This window comes from Trachinotus anak, unplaced genomic scaffold (assembly GCF_046630095.1).
Source record: "Trachinotus anak isolate AG129_WGS33_773 ecotype Australia unplaced genomic scaffold, CSIRO_AGI_Tana_v1 ptg000009l, whole genome shotgun sequence".
Lineage (NCBI taxonomy): Eukaryota > Metazoa > Chordata > Actinopteri > Carangiformes > Carangidae > Trachinotus > Trachinotus anak.
The window spans coordinates 1,762,501-1,780,907 of NW_027273860.1; the positions used below are offsets into that span (position 1 = coordinate 1,762,501).

At 44.0% G+C, this 18,407-nt stretch overlaps 1 protein-coding gene across 2 annotated transcripts in view; it reads left to right on the top strand.

Moving 5' to 3' along the window:
- The window catches only part of LOC139624942 (sodium channel protein type 5 subunit alpha-like), a 121,722-nt gene that overhangs the window by 58,812 nt on the left and 44,503 nt on the right, over nucleotides 1-18,407 (top strand). For both annotated transcript variants that reach the window (XM_071484380.1, XM_071484379.1), the window contains exons 13-18: nucleotides 1,619-1,792; nucleotides 3,357-3,518; nucleotides 3,599-3,793; nucleotides 12,390-12,530; nucleotides 12,679-12,799; nucleotides 13,713-13,900. In XM_071484380.1, the coding sequence (XP_071340481.1) occupies nucleotides 1,619-1,792; nucleotides 3,357-3,518; nucleotides 3,599-3,793; nucleotides 12,390-12,530; nucleotides 12,679-12,799; nucleotides 13,713-13,900 (981 nt within the window). The remainder of the gene's footprint in view (nucleotides 1-1,618; nucleotides 1,793-3,356; nucleotides 3,519-3,598; nucleotides 3,794-12,389; nucleotides 12,531-12,678; nucleotides 12,800-13,712; nucleotides 13,901-18,407) is intronic.

The following is an 18,407-nucleotide window of genomic DNA, read 5'->3' on the forward strand; positions in this document are numbered from 1 at the left end:
AAGTCTGAGTTTTCTCAAATTCACTAAATCACGAGTGGAGCTGTTTTCACAAAGGTCTGTTCCCTTCCTGCACACGTCTGCAGCTGGAACACACTGCACACTGCAACTGTCATGAACTCACACATGCATTTCAAAAGCTGCACAGTTTTGTGTCAAGATGGCTCCTGATTGTCTCATTGCATCATTGTAGAGGATTATAAAGAAAAAACAGGACAGTTATGGTTTCTTCATCTTTAAAGCTCCACAGTCTAAAGGTAGATGTCCATGTGTTTGTGATTATAAAGCAGGTCTAGGTTCTATATTAATACTGTGAAAGTATCAAAGCCTCAGTCCACAGAGAAATGCACACAGCCTGTATTCAGAAACTGAGCCTTAAAACCAGCCGTCAGGACTTCTGCAACTTTGTGATGTCACAACAAAGCAGTCACCACTCTCAGTCACGCCCCAAGCCCCGCCCACCTGGACCCACCATCCAACCTTGCAGGATTTGGTTTCTCTGAGTGTTTACCTGAAATCTGCTATATTTTTATTAGTTCACTCAGAAAAGGAGGTTGCATGAATTTTTCCCCTTCAGTTCATCTTCATCATCTTCATCATCATCATCATCTGTAGAGCTTGATACTCCGCCAGTGAACAAGCCCCAAAAAACATGTTTTTCTCCTGCGAGGATGACGATGGAGCACGTGGTCAGAGCAGGTGGTTGGACACATTGATGCACAGACCTGCTGGACCCAGACAGACTCACTTCCTGGGTCTGGTCCGGTTCACTGAACTCTGCAGGGTCACCCTAACATCAGTTCCTGCTGACACTGACTCCTACATTAAATACACACACACTGTGCTAACTGATGGTAGCTACCACGCTAACAGTGCACGCTAACGTTAGCATGTGAGGTGAGCATGCAGGGACGCCCCTTTGTTTTCAGCAGCTGAGCTCCTGTTGGCTTTTAAAGAACCTGTGTGCTTCAGCTGCAGTTATAGGAGGTGACATGTCTGTGTGTGTGTCTGTGTGTGTGTCTGTGTGTGTGTGTTTGTGTATGAACCTAACCCAGTCTGAAATGTCCTACCTTTTGGCTAACTCTGCCCTTCATTTAGCTCTTGTATCTGTGTGTGTGTTTGTGTGCAAATGTGCGTATGTGTGTGTGTGTCCTTACCTGACTGTCTTTGTGTCCCTGCTTGTATGTGTCTTTTTTAGCTTTGTGTTAAATGTGTGTGTGTGTGTGTGTGTGTGTGAGAGACACAGCTATTTCCAAGTATCCTTAGAGCTCCTGGTGTTTGTCAGGAACCTGTTCATACTTCCCTATAAATAACATTGAATTGGTTCTTTTAACCATATTTAATATCTTCAGTTTGATTTGAATTACACACACATCGAGTCTTCAGTTTTCAGGTTTTTCCAGAGATTTAGCAGCTAAATCAACAGGTCACATGAAAAATGACACAAATATGAACTTGAGTCCTTTTGTAAAAAATAATCCAGATATAATTCACAGATGAAACCACTGTATTTGGTTGTTATAAAACTAATTATATTTAAAAAAAAAACTATTTTATGTCTTAGTTTTGCATATTTTATCGTGTGTTTAAATTCCTCTCGGTCTCCGTTTCTGTGCCTCAGGTGTTCTCAGGGATCTTCACAGCAGAGATGGTCCTGAAGATCATCGCCCTGGATCCGTACTACTATTTCCAGACGGGCTGGAACATCTTCGACAGCATCATCGTCTGCCTCAGCCTCATGGAGCTCGGCCTGTCTGACGTCGAGGGGCTCAGCGTGCTGCGCTCCTTCAGACTGGTGAATCACACTCACTCCGGCCACACAGTACAATAACTCTTTACAGACAGAGGTGTGTGGCAGAAACGAAGCTAGAAGCTACGGAAGCCCTAAAAGGCAAATGTTTTTTTTCCGTCCAAAAAAACTATCTAAAAGAATTTTTCTTCACAGATGAAAAAAAAACAAAAACAAAAAGATCTTGAGAAAAAAAATTTAAAATTTGCCTTTCAGGGCTTCCGTAGAAAGTGGTTTGTTAAAAGAAGGTGAGAAAATAAGTAAACAGCGATGATCTGATGAAAAGAAGCAAAAACTCAAATAAGAGCAGTGAAGAGTAAACGAGGAAAGAGAGCGCTGTGCTGTGTGAGCTGGTTGATTGACAGCAGATCTGCCAATGAAGTGGCAGTGATGGGCGGGACGTGTCACAGCGGGCAGGGTGGTGGCCGGGCACAGTGGCCGATGATTAGCAATGTCACTCAAAACAGAAGTTCAGCTGCGGCCAACTTTACACCGCGCTGGCAAACGAGGAAACGAGGACGGTGGCTGTCAACATCGACCCGAAACACACACACACACCACACACACACACACCACACACACACACACACACACACACACACACACACCACACACACACACACACCACACACACACACACACACACACTCTCACTCTCACACACAGAAACACAGAGGGATCCTTGAAGGCTGTCTGCGTCTGTCTGCGTCAGTCTCTCCAAGTGTCACTCTGGGTATTGTCAGGTTGTGCTACAGGCAAACACACACACTAATAAACAAACACACGTTCACTTTTGATTCTGTCCTTTCTTGCAGCCTCTGCTTTGGTTTCTTTGTGTTTCATTGCTCTGTTCTGTTTTTCCTTTGTTCCTTTGTTTTTTCATTCTTTTTCCTTTATTTCGTGTCTTAATTTTCTTTCTCTTATCTCTCCAATGTTGTCCTTCCCTCTTTATTCTCGATCCTTTGTTCCTTCTCCTCTTGTCAAAGAGGAGTCTGTGGAAACCAAAAGACGCTACAGACAAACAAACACAACATGAAGCTCAGTATAATACACTTGTGCTTCAGATCTGTAAAACTGGATTTGTCCCACACACACTCCATCAATCAGTTTGAGCTGCAGTGTCTAAAACTAAAGACAATAGGACACACTCATACTGGGAACCAGTCTATCAGTAGTAACACAGGAATACACATACACATACCTCCCAGCATCCCCCATTGCATGCTGGGAGGTTTCCTACATGCATACCAATGGGTGCCACAGTAGAGGCTCATACAAACTATTAACTTGAGGTCGACTCCAACAGGAATTTCCCATATTAGTCCTTTACAGCCAAGTTCATTTAATTCAAAGGTCCCATATTATTATATTAGTGTTTTATCTGAAGTGTTGATCTCCATCAGAAGATATATCTTTATATCATTTTAAATCTCCTCTCTCAGGTTTCTCTCTTAGCCTGGACCTGCATCTAACTTTAGACTGTGTGGGACCTTTAAATAACACTAAAACTTATTACTACCTTTATTTTGAAATTCTGTTTCTATCCTTCTCTCTCTCTTTTCCGTCCCAGCTGCGTGTTTTCAAGCTCGCTCGTTCATGGCCGACCCTCAACACCCTGATCAAGATCATCGGGAACTCCATGGGCGCTCTGGGAAACCTGACGCTTGTCCTCGCCATCATCGTCTTCATCTTCGCCGTGGTCGGCATGCAGCTGTTTGGAAAAAACTACCAGGTAACGTACCTGACCTCTGACCAGGTGTCACAGATGTGTGAATGTACAGGTTGACCACATCAGGCTGCCTCTTCCTTCAGGACTGTGTGTGTAAGATCTCGAAGGACTGCACGCTCCCTCGCTGGCACATGAAGGACTTCTTCCACTCCTTCCTCATCGTCTTCAGGGTGCTGTGTGGCGAGTGGATAGAGACCATGTGGGACTGCATGGAGGTCGCGGGTCAGCCGCTCTGCATCCTCGTCTTCATGCTGGTCATGGTCATCGGAAACCTGGTGGTGAGTGACTTTTCTACAGTAATGTCTGGAGGTGTCAAAGCTGGAACTAAGTTTAGAAAATGTAACTTGTTTTGTCATTTTTTAATTAATCATTTACTGATTTAAATTTTTGTAAGATTAGATTGTGATTTATTTTGACACAGTTGTTGTGTGACTGTTTTTTCCTCTTGTAAAAGCAAAGAACAGGTGTTGTAGAAAAAAGGTAAATGTAGCAACATTTGCAAAGTGAGGCCTGAGTTGTGGGTTGGAGGAGGATGAAGTGAAACCCTGACAGAAGCTCACTGATGACTGGATCACAGGCGTCACTGTGGTGCTGATCGATCGTCTGCTCTTCTTCTTTCTATCTTATCAGCATGAAGTTGTTCAGAAGGAAATAGCTGCAGGGTCAGATGGGTGATGGTGTTCATGGCCATTGGAAAGCAGGCGGTGGTGGTGATGGTTGACACGTCACCTGTGACCTCTGACCTCTAGGATTTTATTGTTAGACATTTCCTCTGGTTCAGACGGGTGTGACGGTGCAGGTAACAGAGACCTGCTGAGTGTGTGGTGCTGGGGGAGGAGGGATACACGGAGGATACACAGGAGCTGCTGGAAGCTGCAGACCTCTCCTCCCTCTCTTTCACCTCCTAACATTTATACCTGACCCTCCATATGTGCTGATGCTCGGTCAACCGCCTCTCTCTCCCTCTGTCTTTCTCTCTGTTTGTCTGTTCTACTCTCTCTCTCCTCTGTCTCTTGTTTGTTGATGGAGGGTCGACATCAGTTTCACTTCAGCTGACAGACGGTCAGTGGCGCAAACAGTGAGCTAGCTGCTGCTGCTGCTGCTGCTGCTGCTCATTAAACCACGATCTCTTGTTAAACAGAAGATGGTCACTGTTAGCTCCACTGACAGCCCCGCAAAACCAGCTGAGACTGTCATGATCACATTCCTGCTCCCCAGAGGACGAACTCTCGATGTCAGTGACTCGGTGACATTTCCTCGTTTTGTTCTAAGCTCAGTCTGTCCAACATCAAGCACTGCTCTCTTATAGCTGGAAGCATGAGCAGCTCAGTGCTGTTTTCTTCATGTAGAACAAGCGTAATCACCTACACACACACACATACAAGCTCAAATACACACACACAACACACACACACACACACACACACACACACACACACACACACCAAAGCAGAGAGCTCGTCTTGCCCGGCAAAGGAGGAGAGGAAAGATTTCCTTTCTTCTGATAACTATCTATCATCTCATCTGACACTGTACCCCCAGCAAACACACACACACACACACACACACACACGCAGTTGTCTAAAGCTCATTTTACCTGCCTTACTCTAACAGGTATGCCCCCCTCCAGCATGAACACATCACATGTCTACACCTCTAAACACATCAATCAATCCATCAGTGAGTGTGTGTTTAGAGAAGACAGGAGGTGGTAACTGGAGAAGAGAAAGTTCCCTTATCTGAGACACACACACACACACACACACACACACACACAAGAGTCACAGCTGACTTAGAGGAAAGAACAGAGGAAAGGAAACAGGAAAGGAAAGGCAAGGAAAGGAAAAGAAAGGAAAGGAAAGGAAAGGAAAGGAAAGGAAAGGAAAGGAAAGGAAAGGAAAGGAAAGGAAAGGAAAAGGAAGGAGGAAAGGAAAGGAATCAACAGAGGAGTGTGGGGGATGTTCTTCATCTTTTCTGTTTCCTTTCTCAGACTCCTCTTCCTCTTCTTCTACACATTCTAGTTAATAAACAGTCGAGTGTATATTCACCAGTCAGAGGATCAAGAAGTGTGTGTGTGTGTGTGTGTGTGTGTGTGTGTGTGTGTATGCAGCAGTAATAGAGTCTCATTCATCTATTTAGCTTAATGGTCTCATGGATATTTAATAACGAGCTTGATAGACCAGACAGTTTTCACACACACACACACACACACACACACACACACACACACACACAGTCAACAGCCTCTTATTCTTCTCTTGTCAGTGGCAGGAATTGTATCTCCCCCTGCAGAGGGATATGCTGACCTGACTGAATGAATATGCCAAAACGCGTGTGTGTGTGTGTGTGTGTGTGTCATGATGACCGAACCTTTCCAGTTCAGGTGATTTATCCCTTTAGAATCAGCCTCATTGTGCTCAGCTCAGCTGTGTGTGAGTGTGAGAGTGTGTGTGTGTGAAGGCATTTATGCATGTGTGCGTCTGTGTGTGTTTTGTAATGAGATGTTGAGTGTCACACCTTGTAACGGGCTGAGAGGAAGGAAGGAGAGAGAGAGGGAAGGTGAAGGAAGAACAGAACGTGAGGAACGACAGAAAGAAAAGAAAGTGAATATGAATTATTTTAAAAAGAATGAAGGAAAAAGAAAAGGAAGCAGGAATGGGAAGGGAAGGATAAAAGGAAGGAAGTATGAGGAGTGAAAGGGAACAAAAGAAGAACAGAAGAAGGAAAGATGGGGAAGAGAAGGAAAGAGGAAGGAAAGGGGGAAGGGAAGGAAACAAGGGAGGAACAAAAAAGAAATGGATAGGGTAAAGGATACATGAATAAAAGAAAGGAAGGAGAGAAAGAAAGGAAGGAAGAATGAGGAAAGTGAAGGTAACAAAGGGAGAACAAAAGGTGAAGTGAACAGATGAACAGATGAAAGGAAGAAAATGACAGAGGAAGTAAAGAGCACAAAAGAAGAAAAGGAAGGAAAAGAGGGGCAGAAGGAAGAAAGGAAGGAGAGAGAACAAACAAAAAGACAGAGGGAAGGAAGAGAGGAAAAGAGGAAAAGGGAAAGGAAGAAAGAGAAAGGGAGAAACAAAGAAGGAAAGGAAGAAAAATGGAAGTGAAGTGATAAAGAAGGAAAAAAGGAAAGAGCAGGAAGTGAAAGAGGGATGAAGGAAAGAATAATAAAATGAAAATCAAATGTAAAACAAAGAGAAAAGGAAAGAAGAAAAGACGCAACATCACATCAGTCAGTTTCACTTTAACATGACAAAGCTTTGTCACGGAAACGGTTGCCGGGGAGGATGTACGACCTGGTTGCCGTGACAGTGAACCTCATAAAGTTACAATAATACCCAGAAGGCATTGGGGCAGAGGGGAGGACCAACTGTTAGTATGTCTATCATACAACGACAGACTTGTCTTCACACTGACTGTGAATAGTTGCTTCTTATTTTTATTAAAAACTAAATTGAGTTTGGTGCAGCACTGTGAATAACACATGCTGATGTCATTGTGTGTGTGTGTGTGTGTGTGTGTGTGTGTGTGAAGCAGGTGAGCAGATGTTTAGTTTGCTGTTTCTCTTTATGACAAACGAGCGGCTGAATGTGTTTCCCTGAGCCAGCGTTTCACCTGCAGCACACCTGCCACGAGGCGCTGCTGCTCTCCTCCTCCACTTCTGCTGTTTCTTACTCTTTTCCTCTCATTTTACTCTCTCATTAAACATTTTCAACCTAAATCATCACGGCTTTTTACCAGATGCTGTTCGATTAGTCAAACCAGAATGATTCCAGGTTTGATCAGTGGTGGTGGGAAGAAACGTCTGGATGGTAAATGTGTAGAAACACCACACAGGTAGAGGAAGTTCACAAATGTAAAATGGAAATAGTTTCTTTCAGTGGATTTACTCAGTTATATTAATTAACCTCATCACAGACAAGGCAAGTTTATTATTAAAGCTACATTAAAACATGAAAATATAAATACAGATTAAATTAAGGCTCAAAATATTAAAATGCAGATTTAAACTTATTTTAAAAATATTTAAAAATAATAAATAAAAACAGAACTAAATACTTACAGTCCATTTACTCATATGTAATGATGTAAGTTCAAGAGGGAAAATCATGACTGTTTAAGGTTTGATTAAAGGTGATGAAGTACATATAGTAAAATATTTTAATTTTGATAATTAAATCATTAATTAATGACCTTTTCAGCAGCCGTCACATCGCAGCAGTTCAATATAAAGTTTTATTTTTTTTTCCATATTTTCCATTAAACTAAAAAACACCAGGAACTGTTTCTGTTTGAATTAATTCATTTTGGTTTGTGGCCAGGAAATAAATAATTCTTAGTTGCTTAGAAATCTGTTTTTATTTCCCTCTGCCGTCCAGTGTTTGTGTCTGAGAGCACGTTGTGGTGTCCTGCGGAGATGCACAGATCTCACACAGTGAGGAAACAAAGAAACACAAACTCTCATTTAACTGTTTTCTGTCTCAGATACAGATGCAAAAATACCTCCGTTCAACTTTGACCCCAGAGCACTTATATGGAGGGAAAAGTAAAGTAAAGCTCAGTCTAATCTGCTGAAGACATTTAAAGTAATAAAACACGTTAAAATAATTAAATTCCAACTGCGTGGCCAAAAGTATGTGGACAGAGGATCATTGCAGTCTATGCAGAGCGCTCACTGGCTGTGCTGCTCTTCAGCCTCCAGTCTCCTGGTCTCAGTGTCTCCACCAGATGTTGAACCAGCTGCAGGGATTTACTCCCACACCAGAGCATCAGTGATGTGCAGTCCTGATGGTGACCAGGTCTGACTCTGCTCTGTCCAGTCCACACATCAAACAGCCATGTCCATATACTTTTGGCCACATTGTGTACCCGCCTAGTTCTGTGTTTCTATACTTTATACATGTAAGTAGCTCATGTTGTTGCTTTTCCACACACAGGTTAATAAATAAAAATCTCTTTTCACTTTTCTGTCTCTCTCACCTTTCCTCTCTCTCTCCCTCCATCTCTCTCGTTCTCTCCCGGCGGTTTAGCGGTTTACCCTTGTTCTTCTTCTCACACGTTGAAACCCCATTTTCCCAGGGGGCTTTGCTCCAGGGGTTTTGTTGTGACGAGAAGGAGCATCAAAAACAGATCACGTTACTGCTCATTCATCACCACCACCACCGCTGCTCCTGTTCTGAGTGTGTGTGTGTGTGTGTGTGTGTGTTGTGTGTGCTGATGCTCGCCTGTTTCCAGGACAGCAGCTGCTTCCAGGACTCTCCTCGACTACCTGAGTTGAACTTCAGTCTGATTCAGAGCTGAATGTTCCTGTATGGAAGATCTTTAATGAAAAAATAAATAAATAAATAAAAAAATCAAGTGCTCACTTCCACTTCAGGAACAGGTTAATGCCGGAAAAACAAATGTGTTTTTGAGTTTGCAAAAACAGAGGCAGTCGAGCTCTTTTTATCCATCACATCAACATGTGATAGGACAAGTGTATTGGATGCAGATGTAAATACACACAGAGCATCCTGCCTCAGGGTGTGGAGTTCACAGGGTGATCCGTGAAGTTTTGGCCACATTCAGCCGACAAGTTGAAAGTTCACTTGACTGCTCCTCCTCCTGCTTTCTCAAGCTGCCCATTAAAACCTGCTCCTGTAAAAACTGCAGCAGCAGCAGCAGCTTCGTCGAGCTGAGATCTTGATGCGATGCAGGTGGAATCAGGATAACGACAAAGCAAAAGACTGTGATCAGATGATACTGACAGGTTACTGTCAAAATGATCCGGATCTGGACTCGTGTTGTTGTTCAGACGTCTCAGCTGCTCTGAGGATTTGAACCAGATTTAAAGTGAATTGAAATGAAATAAAAGAAAAATTGACGCAGTAATAAGGAAGAAAATGTTACATGGAAGCAGAACAGAAAAAACACAATTATGAAACATAGAAAATAAATAAATAAATTCTCGTCCATGTCGTCAACCAGTGGCTCAGCTGTGTTTTGCCTTTCTCGTTTCACAGAATCTGTGTGTGTGTGTGTGTGTAGGTGGGAGGGTGGAGGGTTGGCCCACTTCCCCGGGCTAATTGGTACGATCCGCCTAACGAGTTAAACGAGGTGAATTGGGGGATCAGGTGGTCTGCTGTTCCGGAAACTCACACACACACACACACACACACACACACACACACAGAGAAACTTCTCTCTCCCTCTCACACATCACCATCATCATACACACTTTTGCTGTTTCGCTGCTTTTCAAAGGGGTTTCCCACCCAGAACAGCAGGTCCTCACTTCAAACCTTGAGAAGTTCAATTCAGTTCAGTCCCTGTGATTTATTGTCTTTTTGTCTTTGGTCTAATTTCAGTGTAGTTGTGTTATTTACCTCAGGTCACACAGTGAAACAGTGTCAGCTGATGTGTTTATATCAAACAAACATTTTGTACTTTTGTGTTTTTCAAAGGAAGAACTCAAGGACACAATCTGCCCAATGTCTGACTGGAGAGATTCATTCAGTTCCTACAGCAAAGTATAAACAAGCTGATTGAGAAACATGAGAGAGAAAGTTGCTTCTATGTTTCTACACCTGGAGGAAGCTGGCCCAGAAATGCATTTACCTCAGGCAGCAGCCACACCTGGAAACATCTGTCAAATATATGAAAACCACGAGTGAATATCACCAAACCACGTTGCAGCAGCAGCAGAAGGAGATCAATAACCAATAACTTATGACACATTAGCTAAATGCTGCTGATCGTCCACTGTGCCGAGGCTGGAGGGCAGTTAGCTACCGGGCTAAAAATAGAGGTGATGAGAGGGCGGGGTTATCTCATGGATCAGGGTACCTGCAGTAACAGGACTATTTTTATTCCCACAGACAGAGCTGCTGAATGAACCATGAACAAAACTCAGTGACCAGCACAAACAATGAGGCGCTGATGAAACTAACCAGAGACAAAGGAGCGTGACCATTGGACTGACATCATCAGGTGGCAGCTGTTTGCTAACGTTAGCCACAACAACCTTTTCAGCTTTGTTCTACTGCCCCAAGTGGCCAAACAGATAAAAGCAGGTTTACCTGAACGGGTTTGAGGCTCTGTTGGTGTTTCCACGTGTCTCAGGGTCAGTGAGTAAACTGATGAAACTCCCGTCAGCTCTGTCGCTGATGTGTTATCGGCTATTGGAAAGCAGCAAGGTCATTGGTTGAGCTGTCGGGGCATGTTGCCATGTTAACCAATCAACAGCATTGATCTATTGGTGTTTGGGTGCAGTGCCACAGCCAATCAGACGTCAGCGTTTTGGGAGGGTGAAACTGGGCTTGTGACAGGCAGACACTGATCAGTAGCACAAATAACACACACACACCAGCTGGGATCAATACACACACACACACACACACACACACACACAAGTAAAATTACACACAATCACACACTGTCTTACTCCGTCACGTGCAGCACACACACACCCACATATATTATGTAATATATTTATTGATTACCTTCCCGCTTGTACAAACTCACTTAACACTCAAGTCACATCATAAAACTACCAAAACAAAATACTTAAAGTCTTTTATTGTATGAAAAATAAAACTATTTTATTCAGATACTTTTTCTTTTCATTTAGTATTTTTTTTCTATTTCAAGCAGTTAAACCTTTTAATTTCAGGAAAGGAATAAAATATAAATGAGAACAGAAACATTCAAGACACCCAGCAGTTAAAATTTAGACAAAATATTTATTTAAACAATAATCATGAGTTGATCTTTGGATTGGTTTTTTTAATGAGTAACGAAGGTGTTCAATTTAAGATTGACACCGTCTTTATGAAACTGTCACACAACAGAGGAGTTTTATTTTTATAATGTGTGAAATAAAAAGTGACCTGAGAGATGATTATCACTAATTAACAAGTCATTTTTAATAGAAATCGATCTGTAGCAAGTAAGTGTCAGAGTCAGAGGTTACTTCCTGTCAGATATTGACCCACTGGCCCGGTTTCCTCTTACACAACCAGAAACTGGGAAACTGCTGGATCCAGTCGAGTGGATACGTAACACCCGGGGGGGGGGGGGGGGGGTTAATGCTGTCACAGTGAGTGTTAGGAGCTCGGTGATGGAGATAAACTGAAGATACGATGAGATGATTTTAGGAGAAGACTCTTCTGCTGGAGTCCTGCCGATGTGCCTTTGAGCAAAACACAAAACAGTCCATCTGTGGGTCTGACTGTAATCAGAGGACAGACACAGGAAGCTGCTACCTGATCCACCTGACCTAGACTCACACACACACACACACACACACACACACACACACAGCTGTGGTTAAAGAGAAGCCAATTTAACTAAGAGCAGTACAACTTCATGATCAGTTACCAGGAATCTCAGGCATTATTCAGCACTGCACTGGAAACTATGATACTCACTGTGTGTGTGTCTGTGTGTGTGTGTGTGGAGTGGTCCTGGCCTCCACCAGATGAGCTGTAGTAACTTTACCTTCTGTTGTGTTCATATCATAATGTAACCGTCTGATCGTCTCGACTCAACAAGCACAAACCTGGTGGAACCACAAGCTGTGTGACCATCTTATCAAAATATACCAGAGTTTCCTTTCTTCCCACTCTGCCAATGCTGCATGAATGCAGCGTTTCTTCCAGTGCCATCATCAGGTCAAAGGTTGAGTTCTTAGGTTTATGACCAGTTACCCATAAAACCCTCCACCCCCCCAAACCTGAGACAGTCCGCTGCCACTGTTAGCTGTAGATGATGTCATCTCAGTGTACAGATGTTAGTACAGATGTGCCACAGGTGTTTCCCTCTCTCTGCCCATATTTAACTGTACCCACATGTTTGGTAACTCTGACCCCCCCCCCTCTGTGTCTCTGTCTCCAGCTGTTGAACCTCTTCCTGGCTCTGCTCCTCAGCAGTTTCAGCTCTGACAACCTGTCGGCTCCAGACGACGATGGCGAGATGAACAACCTGCACATCGCCATCCACAGGATCACCAGAGGCCTGGCCTGGTGCCGCAGACAGGTGCCTGTGTTTGTGTGTCGCTGCACAGGCTGTGGGACAGCTGTAAGACGGCCTATATGTAAACCTGTGTGTCTCTTTTGTGTCTTTTCTTTTCTGTGTGTGTGTGTGTGTGTGTGTGTGTGTGTTTGTGTGTGTGCGTGCGATGCAGGTGGTGGATTTCTTCAACGGGAACCTGAAGCGTCGTCGTCAGAAGCGAAAGGAGGCCAAAGCCATGATGAAGCTGAAACGCCTGAGTACCATCCACACTGAGGTCAATGGAGCCGTCATAGGTAACACACACACACACACACACACACACACACACACACACACACACACACACTCAGTGACCACATCAAAACCAACAGATTCAGACATTATAACGCCTCATCTGTCTAATTTCCATCCTCCAGTATCCTTCTTGATGCTGCCTTTACAAGCATGGGCTGTTCTGCGGTTTGGGTGCATTCAAGGACACTGGGACATCTGAGCTTTGATGCTCACGTCACATGTTTCCAGTGTTTATCTGAAGTGTTGATATATTTGTGGTTTTAAGAACCAAAAACCATCGCAGTATAGTTTTACATCTCCTCTCTCAGGCTTCTCTCTGGAGCTCTAGTAACAACAGGTCAGTCAGCCAATGAGAAGAGAGGATCTGAGCCTCTCTTCTGATTGGTTGATTGTTTTTTGGTTGATCCAATAAAAATATTGCAGATTTCAGGTAAACACTCAGAGAAACCAAATCCTGCAAGGTTGGATAATGGGTCCAGGTGGGCGGGGCTTGGGGCGTGGCTGAGGGCGGTGACTGCTTTGTTGTGACATCACAAAGTTCCAGAAGTCCTGACGGCTGGTTTTAAGGCTCAGTCTCTGAATACAGGCTGTGTGCATTTCTCTGTGGACTGAGGCTTTGATACTTTCACAGTATTAATATAGAACCTAGAGCTGCTTTATAATCACAAACACATGGACATCTACCTTTAGACTGGATGGGACCTTATATCTAAATAATGTGCAGGATTATTTGGTTCCCTCACAAATAAATTAATCTATTCATCTTTATAAATCTCTGCTGTCTGAGCATCCATGAACGCACCAACCAGGAGTCTTTAGAACTGTTTAGAGATTAATTCTCACATCAACAATATTGTAATAATAATAATAAATGTTCTTTAATCCACCTTCACTCCTCTGTCTCTGTCCCAGGACGTCATGTAGAGAAGTACGTGGTGCCGGAGGACGACAGCTACATGACGAACCCCAACCTGACCATCAGCGTCCCCATCGCCCCCGGAGAGTCGGACGTGGAGTTCCCAGAGGAGGAGGATGAGGAGGAGGAAGAGGGGGAGGAGGAGCAGAGCGAGGGCTCTGAGGAAGAGGAGGAGCAGGAGGAGGTAGGAAGAAGATCAGAGTGTCTACTGATCAAACTGTCTGGCTACACACACACACACACACACACACACACACACACACACACACATGCACCTGTGTCTGACGTAAACAAGCTCAGGTGTGTGTGTGTGTGAGTCAGCTGTCGTTCCCCCTGAGGTTACCATCTAACAGCCGCCTGTCTGTCAGCTGGTGTGTGTGTGTGTGTGTGTGTGTGTGTGTGTGTGTGTGTGTGTGTGTGTGTGTGTGTTGACTACACCTTTACATCTATAGCTGAGGAACAAATGCTAATATATATAAACAAAGATTAATTATAAATATTTAGGTAAAATATGAAGTATTTTCCAAACCATGGTGGAATATAATGAAGTACATGTACTACAGTTGCGTATAATTTGACACACTTGTATTTCGACCAAAGCTGTTTTCCCTCCACTACGTGTCAAACCGGCTCTGATCTCTCTCCTCCGGCTGCTGGTGTTATGTTAGAACATGTTACTATCATTTATATCGTCTGACACTTTCAGATTGGTGTTATTTACTCTTGTGCTAACATGAGACTGATGCCGTCCCAGCCCGACAGTTGTGGGGCATCAGGAACTGAAATGAGCAAGGGGGGGGCAGTTGTTGGTTATAATGGCAGATGACTGACGCAGCACCTGACATGCACGTGCGCGTGCATGTGCGCGTGCCGGCCACGCGGCTCTGGGGAAGTTTCTCTGATGATCTACCGCTTTGTTCCAGACTGAATATCTCAGTAACTATCATCCAGATGTTCATGCTGCACAGTGATTGACTTCTCCCATCGTCCCAGTGTGAGGTTCAGTGAAACACCTCAGCAGCTATCCAACAGATCGCCATGGTAACCAGACCATGAACCCTAAAGACTGTGGTGAGCATCAGGTATCAAACACTAGACATGAGGTTCAAGCAGCCAATGAGAGGTGAAGGAGCATCTGAGCTCCCTGGATCAGCCACAGAGACAGAGTCTGTAAAGAGCATAAATATCTGTCACACCTTCACCTGCATGAACTGTTTGTACGTGGAGAGTTGAATGTAAATTCAAAAATCTGGTAAAACCTGATGACCTCAGAGGCTGGGAAAACTCCAGCTGATGGTGGATTCAGAGAAAGACCAGGTTTCTATAAAGCTTCCTCTGGATTATTACATTATTACACTTTATACACAACACACTGTACACAACAGCTCACAGCTGTGTTGTCACATGAAGCTAAATGGACGAAATGAATCAAAATATTAGGAACGTTGTTCATCAGGTTCACGTCCTGAATATTTGAGCCCATGTAAACAGACGCTCTCCTTATCTCTCTTTCTATAAACAGTGCCTTTGTAATGGATGGAGTGGCTCAATTCATAGCGCACACACACACACACACACACACACACACACAGAAAGCGGGACCCTCAGACAGAATTGGAGGCCTCAGGCAGTGCATTATGGTCCAGCATTTTTCTCACTCTGCAACATTGTGTGTGTGATGTGTTTGTGCTAAAAGGGTGTATATTGGTGTGTGTTTGTGTGTGTGTGTGTGTGTGTGTGTGTGTGTGCGCCTCCTGTCTCTCTTCATCTATTCAGAGGACAAAAGTCGAACTGAGCCACAGACGCCTTGTGTGTGCGCTTGTGTGTGTGTGTGTGTGTGTGTGTGTGTGTGTGTGTGTGTGTGTGTGTGTTCTTTACAAGAGTTGTGCCACATTTTTCAAGTAGTGTAATATCTCCTTTAGGAACAAAACTCATAAAGCTAAAATGCCTTATTGCATGTGTGTCGGTGTGTGCGTGTGTGTGTGTGTGTAGGCAGCAGGAGGAGGAGAAGAGGGAGAGAGGAGATCTTTAGTTGTTTCCTTTCTCCTCTCTTTGTATCTAACATGAAATGACAGATTTGTGTCGTGCTGTGTGTGTGTGTGTGTGTGTGTGTGTGTGTGTGTGTGTGTGTCTGTCTGTGTGTGTGTGTGTGAGCATGTGCATTTGTGCATGCATATGTGTGCATGTGTGTGTGCACACACCTGTGCCGACTCAGTTCATCATCACCTCTCCTCTTTAATCATGCTGTGCACCTGCTCTCCCTCCCTCCCTCTCTCTCCATGTCCCTCTCTCACAGCGGTTTCCAAACTGGGGGCCAGGACCCCGCAAAGATGTCACAGGATAAATCTAAGGGGTCATGAGATAATTAACAGGAGAGAATGCTTTGTAACTCAAAGATCACAAAATTATTATTGTTTTAAACATTTCTACAATATTTCTTCTGTCAGCCTCTAAAGATTAAAGAAGAATCTCTCTCAGTAAAACACCTCTCTCTCTGTCTCTCTCTCTCTCTCTCGCTCTCTCTCTGTCTCTCTCTCTCTCTGTCTCTCTCTCTGTCTCTCTCTCTCTCTCTCTCCCTCTCTCTCTCTGTCTCTCTCTCTCTCCCTCTCTCTCTCTCTCTCTCTCTCTGTCTCTCTCTCTCTCTCTCTCCCTCTCTCTCTCTCTGTCTCTCTCTCTCTCCCTCTCTCTCTCTCTCTCTCTCTCTCTCTCCCTCTCTCTCTCTCTCTCTCTCCCCCTCTCTCTCTCTCTCTCTCTCTCTCTCTCTGCACTTTTCTTAAAATGAAATGTACAGACAAACCAGCAGATCTTTGCTTTTCTAGATTCACTCTGTTCAAGAGCTTATGCATGATGCAGTAGCCAGTTAGCCATGAGGTGAAACATGCAAATGCAGTGAGAGCTGCAAAGACACACACACACACACACACACACACACACACACACACACACAAATTGACCTAATATGAAAGGGCAGCGTAAATAGAACAAAACTCAGGAACATATTTTCCCCACAAAACGGCCGTTGTCGAGTCAGAGAGAGAGAGAGAGAGAGAGGAAGAGATAGAGACACAGAGAGTGAGAGTGAGAGAGAGGAAGAGAGAAAGAGAGAGAGACAGAGAGAGAGAGAGAAAGAGGAAGTCAGAGAGAGAGAGACGCAGAGAGAGAGAGAGAGAGAGAGAGAGAGAGGAAGTCAGAGAGCATCACTGCTTTCACAACTCTTTAGCATCAAGCTTTGTTTCCAGGGTGTGTGTGTGTGTGTGTGTGTGTGTGTGTGTGTGTGTGTGTGTGTGTGTGTGTGTCCCTCTGTAACATCTCACTTATTTTTTTTCTTCTGCTCTTAATTGACTTGAACACTGAACATAGAAAACAAACGAGCAGAACAGACCCACGTTCTCTCGTGTTCGTGTTCTTATCTCCGGGTTCTTCATGTTACACATCACTGGTCTCTGATGTTCTCGTTTCACCTCAGTTCCCCTGGATTCCTCCTCCCAGCTCTCTGTGGATGTCTGGAGACAGTGAAGTGAATTCAGCTGAATAACAGTCAGTGGACTATGGGACATGAACTCCTGCGCTGTTTAACCGAACCACTGTAAATATATAAAACTCTTCTGCAGCTGCTCGGCTCACATGCACGTGACAGATCAACACAAACACAAAAGGCACAACATGAATACAAATGCAACAATGCAAACACAAAAGCAGCAACACAAATGCACAAGTTTCAACCCTCTGATACAACCCATCCTGAAATAGCACCGCTACAGCAGCGAGGCGTACCTTGGTTGTCATGGTGACAATAATAAACACACAGACTGTACCGGGAGCAGCGTACCTACCTTCGTCGCCATGGTTACTATAATAACAGTCATGTCCTGGTTGGGTTTAGGAAAAGATGGTGATTTGGGTTAAAATAAGTACTTCCTCAACATTAGATGATCTTTATTGTCATGGTTACAATAACAACAACATAAGCTGCTCCTGTCACATGGGAATCGAACACCGCTCTCCTGGGTCATATTCATCCATCCACCCCAACCTCCTCCTGACGTGGACTTTGACGCTCTATAAACTACGTCACCGCACTTTTCCCTTTGCTCCTGTCATCATCACTACGACCACTAGATGTCGCCTAGCAACAGAACCTAACGATGAGTCATAGCGACCTGCTGACAGACGACCTGTGGGCCGGTTCCTTACAGGAGAACAGTCTTGTTTAAGGATCATCTTTGTCAGATTAACATTGTTTTATCAAAGTTTGATGTTTACGACCTGAATCATGTGCAAACTGTGTGAAAACAGCTGCTGTGAGTGAGAGAGCAGCGTTCACCTCTTAATCCGGTTTATCAGAGCTCCGCCGAGGGTCACCTCACTCTAATGAAGTTTCCTTTCTCTGTAGAGTTTTCTGTCCTTTTTGCCCTCATGTCTTCTTCTCTTTTCTCATCCAAATCCACGGTGTTTTTTATTGGTTATCTGTGGGGCGTCTCGTCTTTCTCGGTGTCCGTAACTGGTCCTCAGTGCCCAGCACATGAGACATAAGTATTATCTCATCTTAATGGACACATCATACTGTTAATATTGACCAATGCATCTATTACATTACATCTCTCATCTCCCTCCTGGTAAAAAGGTTAGTTATCACATGATGACATGAGGGATACCATGAGAATAAATGAGTCTCTGGTACTTTTACACAC